The sequence below is a fragment of the Salvelinus sp. IW2-2015 genome, linkage group LG15 (genome assembly GCF_002910315.2).
Source record: "Salvelinus sp. IW2-2015 linkage group LG15, ASM291031v2, whole genome shotgun sequence".
Taxonomy (NCBI): Eukaryota; Metazoa; Chordata; class Actinopteri; order Salmoniformes; family Salmonidae; genus Salvelinus; species Salvelinus sp. IW2-2015.
The window spans coordinates 35,000,081-35,022,770 of NC_036855.1; the positions used below are offsets into that span (position 1 = coordinate 35,000,081).

The 22,690-nt window shown below is 43.9% G+C and overlaps 1 protein-coding gene across 12 annotated transcripts; it reads right to left on the bottom strand.

Annotated features, from left to right (window-relative positions):
• Positions 1-287: 287 nt before the first annotated feature.
• LOC111974755 (dual specificity protein phosphatase CDC14A) lies at positions 288-21,557 on the bottom strand. 12 transcript variants are annotated; one of them, XM_024002733.1, is made up of 16 exons: positions 21,284-21,557; positions 18,790-18,880; positions 11,463-11,538; positions 10,047-10,139; positions 9,804-9,880; positions 9,505-9,571; positions 9,310-9,372; positions 9,136-9,223; positions 8,574-8,804; positions 8,328-8,466; positions 7,911-8,073; positions 7,663-7,760; positions 3,237-3,281; positions 2,836-2,958; positions 1,898-1,963; positions 288-1,606 (listed from the first exon to the last, which is right to left on the bottom strand). In XM_024002733.1, exons 1-16 carry the CDS (start codon positions 21,387-21,389, stop codon positions 1,567-1,569), a joined length of 1,566 nt encoding a protein of 521 aa, XP_023858501.1. In that variant the 5' UTR covers positions 21,390-21,557; the 3' UTR covers positions 288-1,566. The 12 variants fall into 12 exon arrangements, 8 of the variants coding, with proteins under 8 accessions (XP_023858501.1, XP_023858500.1, XP_023858502.1 ...); XM_024002732.1 differs by lacking the exon at positions 1,898-1,963 and adding an exon at positions 2,370-2,517; XR_002878718.1 differs by having other exon boundaries at positions 1,573-1,606; positions 1,898-2,517.
• Between the last annotated feature and the right edge of the window lie 1,133 nt (positions 21,558-22,690).

Below are 22,690 nucleotides of genomic sequence, written 5' to 3' on the forward strand. Positions count from 1 at the left end.
CAGTGGTGAGTTTGTAGATACACAGCTGCAGACTTAACATTCAGATAATTCACCACAGCACACACTATGAATATGAATAATTGACTATCCTGTGGTCATCAATCACCATCAATATCCTGTTCTCAATGGCTCTAATGTAGCACAAAGTATACAAGATTAAAAGTACAAAGCTTGAAAATGGTGAGTAGTGAATGGTGCTTGCCAGGGGTGTCCATGAATTGAAAATTTATTTGGTTGCTGTGGTAGCACATGAGCAGGCTGTCACCAAAAATGATCAAAGACATTGGTCAGTATAATTGGTGGCATTTTATTTTAGAAAGCTGGTATACTCCATGTGCTCCAAGCAGATATATAATGCACGATCATCACAAATGAGATGAGGCCCCTTTAAGACCATTTTGTATGCAAGACTGATTACAATTGATAGCGTGGTTGATCATAACAAGTACAAAAATATTTACAAAGTACAAATACATTTTTCAGTATATCAAAATGTTGACTTATTTACAGTTTAAGTACAGCAGCTCAACAACAAAAAAGACAACCGACTGGAAGCGTCACTGGAGAATGAAAGAAAGCTGGAGCATATTAAGGGTGCTATTCAGTCTGCGTCGCTGAAGCGCTAGAAATGTAAAGATCATTTCTGATTGAACGGACATATGCAGAGTTGACCGTGAACGCAGTCTCTGCTAACGCGGGAACGTTGCCATTCAATTTCAATCGAGCGGGAACGTTGAACTTCCGCAATACGGATTGAATAGAGCCAAGTGAAATACAACAAGCGAAATGAGGATTTACAACTCTGGACAAACCATCGATTATTGAAAAGAGGGTGGCATTGTATTACTTCTGTGCATGACATATCTGTCTATAACATTCTGAAAGATGCTCCCCAAAGAGCATACCCCCTAGAGTAGACATGGTGCATGTTCAAGAGGGCCGACATGAGCTTTTCACAAATGATTTCATCTACAAAACACCTCAACTTCCAAACAGCTGGACATGACCTGACCTAGATCATACAAAAGGTTAAGAAAAGTGGACGGTGCCTACCTCTGAAGGACCTTCACCAACAAGCAGATTGACAGTCTGATGGTTCAGGATCAGTCTGGATTGCTATGGCAACCCTCTACTAGTATGTAAACAAGCAGGCAACGAATGTGTGAAATGGAACACTATTTCCACTACTTATGGCCAGGACTAGTGTATAGAGAACAGGGTTTCATTTTAAGATGCACACAACCTTTTTTAAATTTTGTTCCATGATAAACAGTGAAATATATAATAAAAGACGTGCCTTTTGATAAAGAGATTTGGCAAATTAATTCCAAACCAACCAAACATGGTTTACATCTTCAATCATATCTGATAACTCGTTCTTCCCATTCACAATCAGATGCATCATTTCCTCATCGAACATCATCCCTTTATCAAAAATCGACTGGACTGGTTCAAGAAAAATACACCCAGTCCCTTTTAAGAAATGAAAACAAAATCTAAATTTTCAGGAGCTGTGGGGTAGACTGGACTCCTGTAGAACTCTTTTAGAATTCCGGGACCCCAGGCTCAGCGCAGTAGAGGAGCTCTAGCTTTTGGTATGGAGTGACTGAAGGGAGAAAAAGCACACAATTACACCCAGGCAGAGAGAAATGGGACATTCAGATAATACACCGCAACTTCTCAACGATACTACAATGTCTTCTATTCATTAAAGACCCTAAAGAGGGGTTACAAAAACACAATATGCAAGACTTTACTATGCATGCAGTCTGTCTATTCTAATCTTATAAAGGACTTAGAGATGTGGGCAATTAAGAGTGCAGGTTGTCTAGAGACACACAACAGCATAGCAGAGCAATGAGCCATACAAAAAGGGATAGAAAAGGGAAATGGATACCATAGTCTCGTTAAGCGCATTGATTGTAAAGAGCATTGAGTTCTCCGTCTTCTGGACACAGTGCGTCTGTTAGGAGTGAAATTAAAAAGTAAAAAAGGGTGAAAGAAAAATGAAAGGGTTATATGATTGATTCCCCAATGACTTCTCAGCAGAATCGCCAACAGCCAACAAAAGGTTGTCGGGGTCTGAAAGCAAGGAGACACAGTGTGAGCAGTAAAAGTCCAGAGAAGTGATAGCCAGTCATACTCCTGAATCATCCATTCCAGTAGGACATGCAAAAAGACGTAGGGAGTGTAAAAAGCTGGAGAGACTGTTCAATTGCTTGAGCCGGAGTGTCGGAAGCCTACAAACAGATATAGAAGGCGTTTGCTCATATGAAATGTCAAGTTAGGCAGACCCTTGGTGTGTGGGGGACCCGCAGAGTAGGAGAGAGTGAGGTTGAGCCCAGAGAAAAGGTTGAGGAGGGGCTTGCCTTCCGAGGGGCCTGCAGCATGTTTATGTTGGGCAGGTTGACTGTGTCTCTACGGCAGCCACTGGGCTCACGGCACACTGGCTCTCTGTCACTGGCGACTACATGCATGCTGTCTAGAGACCTGGCTAGTCTGGAGTGGCACAGGGAGCTGACGGAGGAGGGAAGGGGTTCATCGAGTCATCATAAACCATGTATGGCTACAGCTCATTCTGTCCAGTTTACTTCACACACTTGTGTTAACTCTTTTCTGTATGACTGAGTAAATATAACCTTCAAACATTTTACAGAATATTCAGCTAACAAATATGAGAAATAGAATAAACTAAACTATCAGCATTACCTCTGACAAATCCTAACTTGAGTTACCCACACCGTATACAGACTTTCACATTAATATTGCACTGCTGTCGATGAAAGTACTAGTTGGAATTCAATAGCACGGCTTATTGGAGACCTTGACACTAACCTGCCCCCCACACTATTGGCAGGCAGTGAGGTTCTGGTTCTCTTCCTTTTCTCAGAGGCATCAGGGAGATGGGAGGGGTTCACCACAGCTTTACAGCTCTGCCCACTGGACTGAAGGAGAATCCTGGAGCAGAGAGAGATCACATACTTAGAGAACGGACAGACTGGTAGGATTGTCAAGCGCCTGCCGGCCGAGAGTACTTAGCCCGTCTGAACAGAGTGCCGGCCGTAATTTGCAAACCGATGCTACACGTAGAAACGGGCGAACATGATGGCCTTCAGTTGCCACCGGTGGGGGGTCCCTTTAACACACCACGCCGACAGCAAGTGAACAAACGGCCCCATACTGTGCAGCCGGACAATCGGTCTAGTTGAGTTCTCAATCAGGAAGCGTTTAAGTACCTTAAAGACTGCGATGACCTGCTGTGGATGTTTTTTTCTTCTTGTCTGTAAACACACAAACACACACCATATTTCAACATCAACAGCAAGGGAGGGAGAAAGACAGACAGGAGGAGATTGAGACCACACAGCTTGGAGATGCAGAGACAGAGAGAGAGAGAGAGAGAGAGCAAACAGGCAGCAGCCGCAGAATAATCCAGAACATTCTAAGATGTTGAGCATTAATTTACTCATGGCTCAGAGGAACTTTGGCTCAGAGTTTGATGCAAAGTTGAATGTGAGGCAATAGAAGCACTTTGTTGGTTATTCAGGTGCTGGAGGCTTGCCAGAGGTCAAATATAAGCTGGTTGTAGCACTTAAATTAGGAATTGGATCAATATCTGTTTTCACTGACTGCTTTAAGCGCACTATTCAGTTGGGGTGGGAGTGATTTGCATTGGCTTTGCTGATATGCAGCTACTGGTAAAATTATTCCAAAACAGAGATTCAAAGAGTGAAATATATAAGCAGGAAGTGGTTATTACTGGCAGTGCTTGAAGTTAAAAAGCAAAAAAAGGCATTTCCAAAACTTTCCAAGACTGACAAAGGCTAAGTAACACATCACAGAAATGTGATCCCTACTCTCCTCGTTTGCAAAAAAAAGTCAGTTGCAGCCAGGGTGTGACAAAACTTGCACCAGAACTCTGAAGGATATTTAGAAGTGTAAAGAAAGGTGAGGATGGTGGACGGGATGGTGGACAGGGGGGGNCACACTTTAATGGTGAAGCTCAACGTCCTCAATGGGTGTGTGTGTGTGTGTGTAGAAAGTGAGTGTGTGAGACATTCAGGATGTGTTTAAGTACCTTAAAGACTGCGATGAGGACCTGGTGTGAATCTTGTTCTCTTCTTGTCTGTAAATAAACACAAACACAATATTTCAACACCAACAGCAAGTGAGGGGGAAAGACAGGAGGAGATTGAGACCACAGCTTGGAGATGCAAAGACTGAAGGTGGGAGGGAGAGAGCAAACAGGCAGCAACTACAGAATATTCCAGAATTCTAAGATCATTGATCCATGTACATTTAATTATTCTTGTAATGCAATGGAACCTTCGTTCATTAACCTAAGGCCCTGAGAGGTTCAAATTAGTTATCCCCAACTTTAAAAGTTTGACGCAAATGCGAGCGGAATGTGAGGCAATAAAAGCATTGTTGTTTCCTCAGGTTCTGGAGGTCTGAGAGGTCAAATATAAAGCTAGTTGATGTATTAGAGCACTTAATTATTAATTTGATAAATATCTCCTTTGATCAATTAATTGAAGTGCAACATTCAGTGTTGGGTGGAAGGGATTTACATTGGCGTTGCAGCGAAGGGAACCATTATTCCAAAACAGAGATTCAAGGAGTGAAATGTAAAGGCTATGGTTATTACTTGCCATACTTAAAGTTAAACTCAGGACAATCATTGTCAGCCAAGGAGGACACAGCGTTATAAATAACAGACCATCGAAATGTGATTCCTGCCCTCCTCATTTTCAAAAACATAAACTTCCTTTGCAGCCAGGGGGTGACAAACGTGTAGCCGGTTTAGAAGAAGTGTAAAGTGAGGTGAGGATGGGGGGCGGGAGACAGGGCCAGGCACATAAACTGGTGTGGAGGGGGTAAATAAAGGAAGGGATACACTTACAGCATTCTCAGTTAGACTCCGGAAGGGGGAAGAGTTTGGGGGACGGGCGGACAGGAGAGCTCAGTGAAATCCTAACCCGTCTATACAGAAATGCAGGATGGAAGAAGGGAAGCCATACACAATCCACCACAGGGCAAGGCTACACAGGGACGAGAGCAGCATGGCTATCAACCATCTAAAGGAGGAGGGGGAAAACATCCAAACAGAACAGAAACAAAAACATGACAGAAAGAAGGATAGCCAGAGAGACATCCAGAGGAGAGAATCTCACTCGTTCTTTTTTCCACTGGAACTGGGTCAGGCATAGCCAACAGCAACGCCCCGTCCTGAGTCCTACTGTACATATCCACTAGCCTGTAGCCTGGGCGCCAGACCCTTTCCACTTCAGCCAACTGGTTGTTATCTTGATTGACAAGGCAGCAAAGTGGCATTATTAAATGCTGAAACAGTTAGGCACCCAGGCTATAAAATAAAAAGTAAAGTAGTCTTTTCACCATAGCAGAAAAGGTACCTGCTAAGTTCACCAATTCAAGTCTCACCACCTCCCAAGTTCTTGCATTGATTTTACACAACTTGTTTTCCGCAGCATGCTAAAACTGTTTCCCAAATGGTGGTCTAGTGGCGCATTTCAGAGTCTACCATCTCCGTTGTTTGCGCAGTTATAGGCCTAAGTATGGTTCAACATTGAGAATCAGTAAGGAAACACCAAAGCTTGCTTCCAGTTTACTCTAAAAGACTGACTTCAATGGAGAAGGCAATCAAGGACACGCTGCAAGAACAAAGGCACCTCCACAGGCCTAGACAACTGAAGAAAAGCTTCACACAATGTGGGTTTGACTGTGTAAATACATCACCTAAAAATAACTTGGCTTATACACCTCTTAGTCCAGAAGCCCAAATGTCGTCTCGACGAGTGTTCTCACAGTGAACACCCAGGGCATTTGACAATCATGTGGAGGATACACTCTGGAATCTAGAACATAATCTGAGTCTAACTGTGCCCGTGGAAGATACTGGCGGAAAGAAACTGAGACTTTCATGAAAATAATTAGCAATAATCATTCTCAAGACATGAATACAATAGGCTGATGAAAGTGGCCTATGGTGATTGGACCCTTACTACGACAAGAGTCAATGAGGGATTCTTGCAAGATAAATGTGGGTTTGGTTCAGTAGAGAAGAGGATTTTTAGGCAGGAAGAAGCAAGGCTTGGACAGTGGGCAGGCACTGACCCAGTCACTAACACAATGGAAAAAGAACAGCCATTTTACATTCAACCTGGCCCAACACTTACAACATATTAGGTACAATACAGAGGCCATGCATGTTCAAAAGGTTAAATCATGCTTTTTTGTTGTTGTCATGCATAGGAGGTAAAAATAGATCACACGTGCCCACAGTCAATGTTGCATTATCCATTTCAGTCCCTTTCACAGAGAAAAACTAAATGGTAGCTAGACTATGCTGGAGTTAAATAATAGGAGGGCAAGGTTTGGGCTTCCATGAACGGCCAATCTCAGAGCATATCGCTGTATCCGTGACGATGGAGAAACCACATTCTGTTGAGCAGCTGTCTCAATCAATAGTATGAGCAGTCCTTGGGAATCCCTGTCTACTGGAGATTCCCAGTTCTCACCCTTGCTAGCCTGTGCATATCAAAGCAGCACGTGCCCGAGCAGGTGACCAAAATCATTCATCACATTATCCACCCACAGGATACCTTATCGTACCGCAGTCACTCAAAAGCCATACATCCATTGGCATGGCGACCATTTAAACAGGAAGAGGAAGCTAGTCAGACAAGAAGTGACATGCACTTACCTCCATGATACAAAACCTCACTTCCTCTCTCAGTTTTTCTCTCAGTTTTTTCCCCCCTCTCTGTCTTGCTCTCTCTGCTACATTTTGAAAGGCAGACAATCCAGACAGCATTCTGGCCACACGGTGCCTAAGAGGCTCCAGCAGTATACTACCGCCTGCCTGCCACGGGATAACAAAACCCACAGCCATAGGTGTTCACAGAGGTCTACAAACTGTCCTCCATGTTGGCACCAAATGTTCCACAACCATAACATTCGCATTTGGATTCTCAGTGGAACATGGCGCCAATTAAAATAGTAAATCTGGCGCTCGTTAAAATAGCGCAGTGTGCCCAGCCCATATGGGCTTGTAAGACACTACTTTCAGTCATTCTACATAGACAATTTTCTCAACATCAACAATAGTCAATCAGTGTTAGAATCATGAGTTGCAGCTACTATATGGTTTTGAGGCAGACAATGAAAAATAAACCATGATGACTACAAGACCAAATGCATGGCACCAACAGAACAACAAGTGGACTGTTATTTCAACCCAAAACCTGTATTACAACCCATAGTACATATACCTATAATGGGCCAACTATCATTAGGCTAAAATCAAATCCTTGCCACCCAAGAATGAATGGGGGAGCATGAAATGACACCCAAAAAGGAAACTACAATACCAAATGATCTCAAGTTAGAATCCTAATGAAACCTCAACTTTCTCTGAACATCAATACAATGGATGACTTGGATAACATGACTACAAAGCCTGTTCCTACTCCCCTCCCCTAATTACAATTCTATGAACTTTAAGGACAAAATAAACCCAATTAATCAATTTGATAACTCAACCAAATGCAGGGAATTGGGGGGGGGGGTTCACTTATTTCAGTATCCTGAAAAAAGTCAGTGTGATGCATGATGGGAGTTGAAGGTAGATGGGATACTTACGATAGGGAGCCTGTGGATGCTCTGGCCTGTCTCTTGCTTTTCAGGGCTCGCAGTTTATCACCCTGCGTGATGCCGTTCATCTCCTCATCGTCATTATACTGAGGGAGATGAATGACAAATGGTAAGAAAATGAGGTACACAGACAGAGGAATCCATTAACTCACTGTTCCCTCCCTCCTTTCTTGACATTAAGGTTTATTCAATTTCTTGACATCAAAGTAACCAGAGAGGATTTCCAAAACTCTTACTAGTTCCGCCTCTTCTTTCTTGGACATCTTGTTCTTGTTGCTGCCGTTGATGGTGATGTCATCAACCCCCGACAGGATCCTGGTGACCGCCAGCTTGCCGTTTTCCTGCTCGTTCATTTTCTCCCGGAACACGTCGCCCTCGGACCACAGACTGCTCTGCTTACTGCAGCATAACGGGATAACAGCATTGAAGTTGTACAACTCCCTACAAAACATCTTTGATAGTGATTCAACAATTGATACTCAACTCAATCCAAGATGTCCCAGAACTGAAAAACTTAGTTGAATTGGGTGCGTTAGTGCTGGGTTGGAGCTAGTCTGCCTGTGGCTCTCCAGGACTAGAGCTGGTGACCACTGATCTATACAGCAAAAGCCTTCACAACAATGGATTGAATCTAGAGAAAATCAGACACATACTCTTCCACAAAGTTTTGTTGTGGTCCGATGACTGATCCGGGCCGGCAGATACGCATCCAGGCGATGGCCTCAGCCGCAGTCAGGCGGTAGTGCTTCATCATGTAGCAGCCTATCAGGGTGCCTGTTCGACCCAGACCAGCTGAAAAACATTAGGATCAGTGGGATATGTAGTGTTTGATCAGAGTTACGCTGCCAATCTTTCCCATTCATTTGGGACTGAGGCGTGAATGTAATTAAGTAATGTACCTTTGCAGTGAACAGCGATAGCTCCGTCTGCGTTCTCACAGATGTTGAGGAACTTCCTGACGATGGAGTCGTTTGGCGTGCTCCCGTCCACGAAGAAGAGGTCGTGGTGCTCGAAGCCCATGTCGGTGAAACGCTTTGCGTCATACATCTTCTTGTTGAGACGGACGATGGTTGTGATATTGTGTTTCGTGAAGTAAGGAAAGTAGGCCTCGGGGGCATGAAGAGGGTAACCTGGAGAGAACAAAATAATTTTGTAGAAATTGTTTTACTTCTGCACACCTGAAGTCACATATATTTTGTACACGGCATGTAGGGGGGGAAGTGTACGCTTGCAAAATGATCATTCATTTCATAACGTTCTGTGACTGAAATGCGTCATGTTTTCAATGTCCACTTTGCAAGTATAGCCTACACAGTGTAAGGGAGTTCATTTGCCAGTCATTCTTAGTGGGGAAAAGATCAATGTGGCAGCGTGTTCCACATTGGTATTAAAACATAAAAAATGCAAACATGTCCTTACAGCTCAGATTGAAGAAAGCTAATCTGGAGGGTTTCATCCTACCGTTCTCCATTTTGCTTTTTGGATGAGGACCGCTGAACGCTAGGAATTTTCCAGGAATTATCCAGTTGAAATCTCCATTTTCTGCTCTCTGCAACAAAGAAACACAGACAGACAATTACGAATCGTTTGTGTTTACCCAAGTTGCATTCTGAAGTACGATAGCGATAAACTTACCTCGTAATGTTCGTATTCCTCCACATCAAACTGGGAGAAATCAAGCCAGCCAAACTGCAAAGCCTGGAGATACATTTTATGGGAGTACATTTCATTTGGAGCACGGAACACTATGCAAAATGTTTTACATTTCATAAAATGTGCAGCTGCAGATGAACTTGTTAGACTAACATCGGACTGACTGAAGCGTTGTACCTTGTATACGGCGCACAGGCAATCTAGAATGTTCAGATTGTACATGCAGGTTCCAAAAGAGGCATCTCTGTTCAAAACAGACAAAACAATTACATTTAGAAACTATTCAAATCCATCTGCATAAAGCATTCATACCACATTTATAAGGACTAAATAAAGACAGGGTCATAAAAGATTAACAATACGACGTTGATCAATTGTGATTGGCACTACTTTCTAATGTGTGCTCTTGAGGAGTTTCTCTCTCTAGAAGTTCTGTGTTTGTATATGTATGCATGCATTTGTGTGTCTGTGTTTACCTGAAGGGTAAGTAGGTAGAGTTCCTGGACACCAGTAGACTGTAGGCTTCCTCTGGCGTCTTCTGAAGATGCATCACCTTCAAACAAACACAGGCCAGCATTACGGAGGACCTACTAATGGGGAACAGCAGCAACATTAAAATGAAGATTCACAAGCACTTTTATTACCCGGTAACATACAATCAATCATTGGTTCAGGGCTATCAATCAGTATGACTTCTCTGCTGGGTGAGAAATACTTACTGCATATGAACCAATAAGATAAGCAGCGTTGGCTTGTTTCTTTTGATCTCCACAGGTGTAGAAGACTATCTTCTTCTTCGCTAGTGTGCATGACTGCTCCAGATGACAACAAAATAACAATTAGCCAATTACATTTAAGTCATTTTGCAGACGCTCTGATCTAGAGTGACTTACAGTTGCAATATGTAACTTCTTGGGCGACCCGACCAAATTCACATAGAAATGTGTGTTATAGATCTGTCATTCTCATTGAAAACATGTCTGCGAAGCGGTAGATCTGTATGTGCGCTATTTTATGTTTTCCGTTCTTACGTTTCTTTTTTGCGTCTTTTACTTTCGGGTTTGTACACCAGCTTCAAAAAGCTGGAAGTATAATATTTTTCGCTATGGAAAATATATTTCACAGCGGTTTAGACTGTACAATGATTCTCTACACTATACTTGATTGTTTTGTCACAAACTGAAATGAGGCGAACTATTAGAATTTTAGTGACTAGGAAATGGCGGAGTGATTTCTGCATAGTGCATCTTTAAGTGCCTTGCTCAAGGGCACAGAGATTTTTCACCTATTCAGCTCGGGGATTTGAACCAGCAACCTTTCGGTTACTGGCCCAATGCTTTTAACTATTAGGCTACCTGACGCTGCACATCACTACACAAAACAATCCTGATCCCTGACTACGACAGACTAACAACATAGCAAGTTGACAACATACAGAACAGTAATAAATTGAAAGGTTTTTCTTTTGTCACAACTTTTCCATATGAGCTTGTCTTATAGCAGGCCTAGGCCTATTGGTGTAAGTCAGACTATCATTGAGTGTCCAGGACTGGATTAGGAGATCTCTGAACTCAATGCTCTTAGTCTCTCTAGACATCCCGAGTTCCTCCCAAAATTTTATAATATTCCAGTTTAACAATAGAACTTCAGTTCGGCAAAGAGGAACTGCGTCACTACCTTATTCGCTTGAATAAAATACTAAATAGTAGCTAGCAAGACGGAGATCACAGAGGTTATTTTTAATGAGTGCATTTCGCAAGTGGCTAGTTTGAATCAACTACCTTCACTAAATCCACTGCAAAAGGTTTTGCCTGCAAACTTTGGTTTCGAATCCCGAAGTTCTGGCATGTCTACCTCGAGATTTGTTGGGAGAGGTGTGTGTCTGAAGAGTACCCACCCCAAATTGTTTCTTCCCTTTATCAAAGTTGCCGAAAGAGTCTGGGTTTACCAGACTACAATGCTCTAAAAATCATGAGTTCTAATACCCTGCCATCATTCTCTTCAATAATCTACAAACATTACCCATTTCTGACTAGTGTGACATAACTTCTGTTTGGTTAGGCTGAGAAAACAGTTGACTATCAATTGACCAAGTCCTCTGTCCGTGTGTGTGTAAGGTTACAGAGTTCCTTTACCTTGAGCTTTTTAGTGAGCTTGCAACAGAAGTGATAAAACATGGCCAGGTTGAGCGGGCCAAAGTCTGCATAGAAGCTGGAGAAGAGAGAACACAAGGCACAGGCAGGTTGACTGTTAAAGCGAAGTTTCTTTAGAGTGACCTGCAATGTTCTGAACAATCAATAAATCAGCTCTCCTAAATAGGCCTAAGCCTCAGATGAAGACCTAATGGGTGGAGACAAGCTCGGAAATATGAATATTGTGACATATGTTACACTGTGTGTGAACTATCCTCTTTGCTGATGAACATTCATACTTGGACATCCACATCTGCTATTCATTAATGTTCAACACTTACAGTGCATTCAGAAAGTATTCAGACGCCTTGACTTTTTCTGCATTTTGTTACGTTACAGCCTTACTCTAAAATGTATAAAATATTTTTTTTGTCCCTCAATCTACACACAATACCCCATAATGACAAAGTGAACAGGATTTTAGAAATTTTTGCACATTACAAATAAAAAACAGAAATAACTTATTTACATAATAAGTATTCAGACCTTTTGCTAAGAGACTCGAAATTGAGCTCAAGTGCATCCTGTTTCCATTGATCATCCTTGAGATGTTTCTACAACAAAGTCCACCTGTGGTAAATTCAATTGATTGGACATGATTTGGAAGGGCACTGTCATGACGTTGGCCTGTTGGTCAGGTTTATGACCCCCATAAATACCCCCCCCCCCCCCCCTTTCCTCTCTCTCTCTACAGAGTTACTATTGGAAAGCCCTTTGTTAACATAGAGAGTCTGAAAACATCAAAAGGGTGGGGACCAGAACCATATTTCAGTAATCCAACCAGTTGAAAATATGCATTGGTACTTAAAGAATATGATATCAGATCAGTTGTCATCTGAGACATTATTACTGATGATAGGATGACAAACTGTATCTTGGAAAGTCTACACATTCAAGTTATCAGATTCACATGGAATTGTTGTGCAATTTAAATGTTTAAATATGAAACTATTTGTGAAAAGATTAAATGTAATTTTAGCTTCTAAATGAGAGAATTGGTTTTCATAAGTGAACTAGGCTCAACTCAGTGGCCCCGCCCATGCGAACAGACATTGTTTGTAAACTATGAAACACGCCCTTCTCTCCACCACTATATAAGCCCTTTACGTAAATGTAACATTTGTGTTCCCGAGGACGACGGTCCATACTTTAAAAGGGCTAATCTACAGAACTAAACCAACTTCAGCGTGAGCTTAAAGTATGGCAACTTGGTATGAACTTTGAACTCTTATTCACTAAAGAAGTGATACCTCCTAGCCGTTGAGTGAGCAGCAGCAGCTGTAAACGTGGGGTAGGAAGGGACGGACAAAGTATCTCTTCTACCAAACACAAGACGTTACTACAACGCATCCGTTCTACCATACATTCTTCAGAGGACAGGAAGATCTCTGTTGGGCAACACGGCCTTCCATCTACGACCAACCTATTGAAGCACAGCTCAGAGTAAATATTCCTTGCATTTTCCTTTTCCAAAAGGGTGGTTATTTACAATGCATAAGATTCTGTAGTTACGATAGCATAGCTTTACAAGGTCTGATCAGAGACCAAATTCCTTTGTTCCCCAGTCTTCCCGCGCTTTCATTCAAAACCCAACCACCTTTCTATGTGTAACCAGCCATCATATCTGTTCCGTCCGCTAGGGACGTTTTCTTTTATGACATAATTAGTCATCAATGTATGACCCATCCTGGGTATGTGTAATTCTGTGTGATTGTTTAGGTATTTAGTAAATTAATAATTAAACCAAATTTTGTATTGCTGATTCAACTTGTTAGCCAGGGTTCGTGAAGATAACCAAGAATTCCACGACTTCAGACGAGACTGAATAAGGTGACGATTAAGAATTGACCGCTACTGATGTAAAAGATTACCAGGTCTTTAAGAGTTTATTCGGAAGATAACAGCTCTATAAACATTATTTCGTGGAGGCCCGAATATTCTAGTTAATTACATTTACATGATTAGTTCAATCAGGTAATATTAATTACAGAGAAATTATTTTATAGAATAGCATGTCATATCACTTAATCCGGCATAGCAAAGCCACGACAGCACACACCTATCTATTGTGGCGTACAGCAGGTAAGCCACCAGGGGGAGACTCGTCGAGGCCTGGTGACAGACGGAGTATACATCACGAGGCGATGGCTCCATCTGCTGGACATACCAGGTCTCGATGGGCTCTCCGGCCAGGACTAATTGGAGCTGATTGGGGATTGGTGAGTAATCAAGGGCTGATTGCTCACCAGCTGTACAAGTCCCATAAACTTGCCAGAAGGGCAGAACACAGAGGAGAGGACTCCTGTATAGTTGGGGACGGTACCAGAGGTAACAGGAGGGAGTTCAGTTTTTGATCCCCACAGGATACAGCAAGACCCAGAAGACGGTATCCCGGAGAGGGTCTCTTGGGGGAGACCCATTCTTTTCTTTCGGACTATTATTTTAATAAACACTTTTGAAACTGAGCTAATCCTACTCTGTCTGTGTCTGATCTGTGTAAACATTTTGACCCAACCCCCTGGTCTGCCACAAGTGGTGGAGAATGCGGGCATTCTGATAACGTGGTCAGATCAGGGTTTATGTTTATGCAGCATGAGCATGGACGAGTTGATAGCTCAGTTCATCCGGGCCCAACATGCGGCTCAGTGGGAACTCAACCCCCTTGAGGAACCACAGGAGGAAGAGCCCAGCCTCCCCCTCCTCAATTTCGAGGGGCCAGTCGAGACACCCCCTGGGGGCCAACTGAGGGGACAATTCCGGATGGCCCAGTGGGAGGATCCTAACTTGAAAGCCGCCGCAGCCCAAGTGATAGCGGTGGATGGACAGCTACTTCCGGGGGTGAGTGACTGGCGATAGCCCCATTTCCAAATCAAGAATAACCTTCTGTATCAGATGTCACGCCAACATTGGGAACTTCGAGAGGTATTGTTGCTGCCCCAACGGTACGTGGGAACCGTTCTTCAGCTGGCCCACACCCACCTGTTGGGTGCACACCTGGGAATGGAGAAGACCCGGGAACGGATCGCCGCCCGGTTCCACTGGCCGTGGAAGATTACTGTCGAAGCTGCCCGGAGTGTCAAATGACTGCCCCAAAGGCACACTTCCGAAACCCACTGGTCCCCCTACCGATCATCGGGGTGCCCTTTGAACGCATCGCCATGGATATAGTGGGACCCCTGGTAAAAACAGCTCGAGGACACCGGTACATCCTGGTAATAGTGGACTATGCCACCCGGTATCCCGAGGCCATTCCCCTTACGGGCGGTGGTATCCAAGGGAATCGCCCGGGAGCTGTTCCACCTCTTTAGCCGGGTGGGCATCCCGAACTAGATCCTGACAGACCAAGGTACTGAGTTTATGTCCCATCTAATGAAAGATTTGTGTGCTCTCCTGCAGATCCGGACCTCCGTCTTCCACCTGGCAGACGGATGGGCTCGTCGAGTGGTTCAATAAAACACCCAAACAAATGCTGTGGAAGGTCATTGAGCAGGACGGAAAGAACTGTGACCAGCTACTACCCCACCTAATGTTCTCAATCCGAGAAGTACCCCAGTCCTCCACTGGGTTTTCCCCTTTAGAACTCCTCTATGAGAGGAGGCCACGAGGCCTACTGGACCTCGCCATGGAGGTGTGGGAAGCCCAACCGACCCCAATACGCAGCGTGGTAGAGCACGTGGAGATGATGAGGGAGCGGATGACAGCCATATGGCCAGTCGTGAGGGAACATATGGAGAAGGCCCAACGCACCCAAGCTTACAATCGGGGAGCCCAGCCCCGAGAATAACAGGTGGGAGACAGGGTGCTGGTCTTAATCCCCACGGCCGAAAGTAAGTTCCTGGCAACATGGCACGTGCCATACGAGGTGATCGAGAAGCTGGGACCTGTCAATTACCGCTTACGGCAGCCGGGGGAGATGGAAACCCCAACAGATTTACTACGTGAACCTGTTGAAGAAATGGCACGAGAGGACAGCCTTGGTCGTGTTATGGTCAGGACCCAAACGGTACCAGTGGTGGTCCCGAGCAATGAGGACCTCGACCAAGCCCAGAAGCAAGAGCTCAGGGAGCTCGTCGATCAGAACACGGCGGTGTTCTCCGAGATGCCGGGCCGCATGACCCTCATTGAACACCACATCCGTACCTGGGGAAACGGTACAAAAGAGGCCATATCGGATTCCGGAGGCCCAAAGGAAGGCCGTGAAACAGGAAGTGGAGGCTATGCTAAGGATGGGGGGGGGCTTTAAGAGTCTCACAGTGCATGGTGCAGCCCCATCGTGTTGGTGCCCAAACCCGACGGTAGCCTGCACTTCTGTAATGATTTCCGGGGTGTGAACGACAAGCTTGTTCAACGCCTACCTCATGCCGAGAGTGGACGAGCTCATCGACCGATTGGGAAAGGCCGGTACATCAGCACTTTTGACCTGACCAAAGGATATTGGCAGGTACCGTTGGCAGCCTCCTCCTGGGAGAAGACGGCGTTTGACACCAGACGGATTGTATCAGTACTGGGTGCTCCCGTTCGGTCTCCACAGAGCCCCGCCCAGATTCCAGCAACTGATGAACAAAGTACTTCGACCCCACCAGCAGTACGCAGCGGCCTATTTGGATGATATCATCATCCACAGCCAAGGTTGGGAAGAGCACCTGACGCGCCTCCAGGCGGTGCTGGACGCGCTCAGACAAGCCGGGTTGACCGCGAACCCCAAGAAATGCAAACTAGGGTTCGAAGAGGTGGATTAGCTGGGGTATTTGATCGGACGGGGGAACGTCAAGCCCCAGGAGAGGAAGGGTCACACGGTACGTGACTGGCCCGTTCCACGCACCAAGAAACAGGTCAAGTCCTTCCTGGGACTGGCAGGATACTATAGCCGGTTTATCCCCAACTTTGCGGCTATAGCTTCCCCCCTCATCAACCTAACCAGGGCCCGCCTCCCAAAAACAGTGAAATGGACAGACGAGACAGAAGCGGCGTTCAGCCGCTTGAAGGAAGCGCTGTGCTCCCATCTGATTCTCGTAACGCCCGATTTCCAGGTGCCGATGTTGGTCCAGACGGATGCATGTAATACGGGACTAGGGGCCGTTCTCTCCCAGATACACGATGGGGAGGAGCACCCCATGTACATCAGCCAAAAGCTGATACCGAGAGAAAAAAATACTCTATTGTTGAGAAAGAGTGTCTAGCGGTGAAGTGGGACACTCAATTATTACCTGTTAGGTACCCACTTCACCCTGGTCACGGGCCATGCTCCCCTGGTCTGGATGGCCAGGGGAATGGACACAAACGATCGGGTCACCAGGTGGTTCTTGTCCCTTCAATGCTTCTCTTTTTCTGTTGTGCACAGGTCAGGGGCGAAGCATGGAAACGCGGATGCCTTATCGGGAAGGGAGACATACGTCGCACTGATGACAGTCCCCTCCCCGACCAGAGCTAAGGGGGGGACGTACAGCAGGTAAGCCACCAGGGGGAGACTCGTCGAGGCCTGGTGACAGACCGAGTATACATCACGAGGCGACGGCTCCATCTGCTGGACGTGCCAGGTCTCTCCGGCCAGAGCTGATTGGTGAGTAATCAAGGGGCTTGCTCACCAGCTGTACAAGTCCCATAAAGCTGCCAGAAGGGCAGCACACAGAGGAGAGACTGGGGGAGGAAAGGACTACTGTATAGTTGGGGACAGTACCAGAGGTAACAGTAGGGAGTTCCGTTTTTGATCTCCACAGGATACAGCAAGACCTAGAAGACGGTATCCCGGCGAGGGTCTCTTGGGGGAGACCCATTATTTTCTTTTGAACTTATTTTAATAAACACCTTTTGAAACTGAGCTAATCCTACTCTGTCCGTGTCTGATCTGTCTAAACGTTTTGACCCAACCCACTGGTCTGCCACACTATATAAGGTCCCACAGTTCACAAGTGCATGTCAGAGCAAAAACCAAGCCATGAGGTCAAAGCTCCGAGACAGGATTGTGTCGAGGCACAGATCTGGGGAAGGGTACCAAAACAATTCTGTAGCATTAAAAGGTCCCCAAGAACATAGTGGCCTCCATCATTCTTAAAATGAAGAAGATGCAGAGTGTGCAAAGCTGTCATCAAGGCAAAGAATACTTTGAAGCATCTAAAATGTATTTTGATTTAACACTTTTTTGGTTACTACATGATTCCATATGTGTTATTTCATAGTTTTGATGTCTTCACTATTATTCTACAATTTAGAAAATAGTAAAAAGAAAAACCCTTGAATGAGTAGGTGTGTCCAAACTTGACTGGTACTGTATATCAGATAGCACATTAGATTAAATGCCATCCACTTTCACATTTCATTCTGTAGACTTGGCATATACTGTATGTAAACATTTATTTTCTCAAATGTAAAAGTATATAATTTGTATGGTTTAAGACCAGAACAGTCATATACGCTCGCAGACACCTCCACAATAAACATATCCTCAGCTCCTCTCTCTCTCGTGACACACAGGTGTTTATTTTGACTGGTAGTGTGTGTGTGTACACACACAAACATATGTGTGTTTCAATATTCATAAACGAATGTAAAACATTAATAAAAAGAGCAAGCAGTAAAGCTTCATATTACATAATTGCTTTGTAGCACCTACAAATGAAACATTATGGAGTCATACACAGGAGGCCTGGGTAAGGCCAAAATGTCAAATATACCAACATTTATTTATTATTTCTCAATTATGCTTTTACATACAAATGTTAAATATATGTTAAGCTGCAAAGTCAAAATTGTCTATATTGTAAAAATTCATGAAACCACAAATATGCTTTTTGGTCTTAATTTAAGATTAGGCTTAGCAGTGTGGTTAAGATTTAAAACCTGATTTCATGACTTTGTGGCCGTGCCAGCTATGGTGACCACTTTGCAGGGCTCCAATACATGAGTAATCTCAAATCCAACCAGGGTTTCCCAAAAGCATCGTAGATCATCTTCATTCCATTGAAACTAAATGGACGCAAGATGATCCTTAGTGCTACGAATCTTTTTGGAAAACTCAGCCTGCTTTTTTTTGTCCTGGGGTATAATCATTACTCCAAACAGTTGCAAAACGTTCAGTTCTGCAACCAAAACTATTGTTTCTATTAGACAGATTTGGGTAGGTCCGGCCTGTTTGCTGAACCTTTCCAATAGAAACGCTAGTTTTTGTTGCAAAACAATATGTTTTGCAAATGTTTGGAGAAATGACTACACACCTGGTTTCGTGAGGAATCACTCATATGCCTATGAACGTCCTGTAAGACAAAGCACTTACTTTTCATATGACAATTCATCATCTATGCAGAAGCAATGTCTGTCAGCTGTGCTTTTTATCTTCTGCTGCAGTACTGCGAAATACAGTTGATCTGAAAAATAGAAGGGGGTTTTAAAAGCTTTTTTTGGCACACAGKCGTGGTCTTGGGGGGGGGGGGGGGCGTTCAGTGATCAAGAACTATTTTGCATTATATTCTGTTTGAGTTTCATCATGGATTTGATTTGATTATGGACATCAAACAAACATACAATGTACCGTTAGCTACAAATGAATGCTTGTTAATTGTGCCACACTTTGCGGGCAAAACAAATAGCACATGCCAGTTTGAATTTGAATTTCCTTGCCCCCAGAAATGTTTCGACCGACGGATATCAATAGTGCAACAATTTACAGTAGGCAAGGTATGGTTTGCTTTCAGAACAGCACTTACCTTTAATGATTTCAATACTTTTCGTGACATTGTCCTCGGTCATTCTGATAGCGACTTTAGCCATCAATTAGTTACAAGTCAAGCTGAACGGCTTGTTTTCACTGCAGTCTTACTATAAACGCGCCTAAATAATAACGAAAACGTCTGAAAAACATTCCAGTACAATGGCCTACACACGCATTAAAGAAAATCTATTTTCTTTATCCCATTAAACTAAAACGCCCCACAGTAGCGAACAGCAAAATATGGTATTTTCTACCACTCAAAAACCAATAGAAAGTGCAGCAAATATTTTTCTAAAGTAGCATAATGCTTTGCTGGGCAAGGTCTATAAATGTGTCTGTCTCCGTTGAAAAAAATATACTGATATGACAAATAAAGCCTCAACTTGCTTAGCGACGAAAAATAACACGCCGCATAGACAGGCTACGTACTCTGCTCAAAAATAGTTTGAAATAGAATCATAAGCACCACCCACTGCAACAATGTAATGCTCTCGCGCAACGTTATTGGTTCAAGGAAACGGTGAACGCTACACTGTTGCAGGGTTGGCATGCCAATCATTCTACTTCTATGAATGCAGGACTGGGCCGATTCTATTATGTTGAACCACGGGGCACCATACCATGGCCCGTGACGTAAACGGCAAATGCAGTGAGGCAGGAGCGCCCTTCTCAAATATCACAGTAATCTGAGCCACTCGGTAATGTTGTCAACAATGCAACATGGCGAACCGTCCAGAAACATAAATTTATTTTCCATCAAATAGCTTATATCTTTGAATTGTCTAACTAGAACTAATGCCAGATAATACGTTTTTATCAAAAGCAATCACTTTTGCATGTGAAAACACAGCATCCTACTCGTTACTTATCGTGCTTAATTACGTCCCCTTTGTTTTGAGCTGACTTTGCCGTGGACTTTGAACGGGGCACCTGGTTCACGCCCGGGTGGTTGCCCCGTTCCAAAACGAATGCAATCAACTTTCACCCTGTTAAAACACGCGTATCGGGTGCCCGGGCTATATTAATCGAATTCCCTCATTTTTTATTAAGTTCTGCTTGGGAAGACATTCGAGATTCTAATTGGAACGATGCCCAAGCCGTTGCTAGGAGAATAGATTCGCGTGGCCAATAGAAATGCATCTTCTACTTAGACGGAACACGTCCACTGTAGTCCTCAAGTGAGGGATAGTTAGAATAAGCGATAAGGTTTGAATTGATTGCAAACATTTTCTTACCAAGTTATTACAAAACGACACATGTTTGGTTGGTTATACAAGGCTGTAGGCTAGCCTATCATGCAGGCCTAATATGCATTATGAGGTAGCCTGACAAATAGCCTACAGTAGACCCATTGTTTGTGTGCAAAAAGCGCGCCCATTCTCAATTTAAAATAACAAGTGAGACAATTTCCTTAAGTGTGGTTTGGTTTATAAAAACAGCCACATTATCAGCCTTTTGAATCAGTCAAAATGCATGTATTGTAGCCTATCCTCATTTTTGGGGTAAACAGGAATTCTGCATCCTCTGACGCACATGGTAATGATATAAATACACTGTAGTGCACCGTGGCTCCCGAGTGGCGCAGTGGTCTAAGGCACTGCATTTCAGTTTTAAAGGTGTCACTACAGACGACAATGTTTGGTTGGTTATACAAGGCTGTAGGCTAGCCTATCATGCCTATCGAACCTATCCTGGTTCGAATCCAGGCAGTATCACAACCGGCCGTGATTGTCCCATAGGGCGGCGCACAATTGGCCCAGCGTCCTCCGGGTTTGGCCGTTATTGTAAATAAGAATTTGTTCTTAACTGACGTGCGCCACCCTAGTATGAAAATGCATAAACTGGGGTAGCTGACAACGCATATGTAGCATAGTCAATATTGTAGCTTATGATTAGGAACCGATGTTGTCGCCATTTTAGATAAAAAGCTGCAGGGAAGTCTAATAGTCAGCTAAATCATAAAATCTGCATTCAGACACTGCAAGGCCAGCGTAGCCTACGGTCTATGCTCCAAACTCGCTCAATGCAAGCTACGAAGGGTTCATCCGCAGTTTCTTACCTGATACACTAATGTGATTATCTGACTTTAGCTCCGCCTCCTCTCTCTGAGCTGCACGGCGCTTTTTCATCGACTCAGGTCGCCTCTTTTCGCTTTTGCGCTTCATTCTTGCTTTTATGCATGCACTGCGAGCATCTCCAAATGGCACAGTGAGATCGTCTGCCCTGCGGTTGTTTTAGTTTTCGGTGCTTTATTATGTTGATCCTTGCTCTCCAGCTAGGGTGTCATCCGAAGCGCAGTTGTTCGCTCTTGCTCAGTTTTTCCTTTGGTGACGTTTGTGAACGGGGCAAGTTTATGAATCCCTTTCTGTGACGTAAGACGTTGCCTGCCCCTCAGTAGTTACTGTTATTATTATTATGCTGCTTTTCGACTGTTTATTTTATTTTATTTATTTCACCTTTATTTAACCAGGTAGGCCGGTTGAGAACAAGTTCTCATTTACAACTGCGACCTGGCCAAGATAAAGCAAAGCAGTGCGACAAACAACAACACAGAGTTACACATGGAATAAACAAAACATACAGTCAATAACACAATAGAAAAAAAAGTATATATACAGTTTGTGCAAATGGGGTAAGATAAGGGAGGTAAGGCAATAAATAGGCCATAGTGGCGAAATAAATACAATTTAGCAATTCAACACTGGAGTGATAGAGACTGGAGTGATAGATGTGCAGAAGATGAATGTGCAAGTAGAGATATTGGGGTGCAAAGGAGAAAAATATATATAATGAGGTAGTTGGATGGGCTATTTACAGATGGGCTATGTACAGGTGCAGTGATCTGTGAGCTGCTCTGCCAGCTGGTGCTTAATGTTAGTGAGGGAGATATGAGTCTCCAGCTTCAGTGATTTTTGTAATTTGTTCCAGTCATTGGCAGCAGAGAACTGGAAGGAAAAGCGACCAAATGAGGAATTGGCTTTGGGGGTGACCAGTGAAATATACCTGCTGGAGCGCGTGCTACGGGTGGGTGCTGCTATGGTGACCAGTGAGCTGAGATAAGGCGGGGCTTTACCTAGCAAAGACTTATAGATGACCTGGAGCCAGTGGGTTTGGCGACGAATATGAAGTGAGGGCCAGCAAACGAGAGCATACAGGTCGCAGTGGTGGGTAGTATATGGGGCTTTGGTGACAAAACGGATGGCACTGTGATAGATTGCATCCAATTTGCTGAGTAGAGTGTTGGAGGTTATTTTGTAAATGACATCACCAAAGTCAAGGATCGGTAGGATAATCAGTTTTACGAAGGTATGTTTGGCAGCACGAGTGAAGGATGCTTTGTTGCGAAATAGGAAGCCGATTCTAGATTTAATTTTGAATTGGAGACGCTTAATGTGATATAACACTGTAACACCAGTGTTATACTAGACTAGCGTATACACCCGTATGATATATTAGGATAATTGTG

Excerpts from the sequence above, each read along its gene's own strand:
- LOC111974755 (XM_024002729.2), bottom strand. The coding sequence starts at position 21,389 with ATGAAGCGCAAAAGCGAAAAGAGGCGACCTGAGTCGATGAAAAAGCGC. Across the intron at positions 11,539-18,789 it reads GATGAATTGTCATATGAAAA|CTTCTATGCAGACTTTGGCC; the intron begins GTAAGTGCTTTG and ends TCTCTTCTCCAG. Across the intron at positions 9,373-9,504 it reads GCCTGTGCGCCGTATACAAG|GCTTTGCAGTTTGGCTGGCT; the intron begins GTACAACGCTTC and ends ATGTATCTCCAG.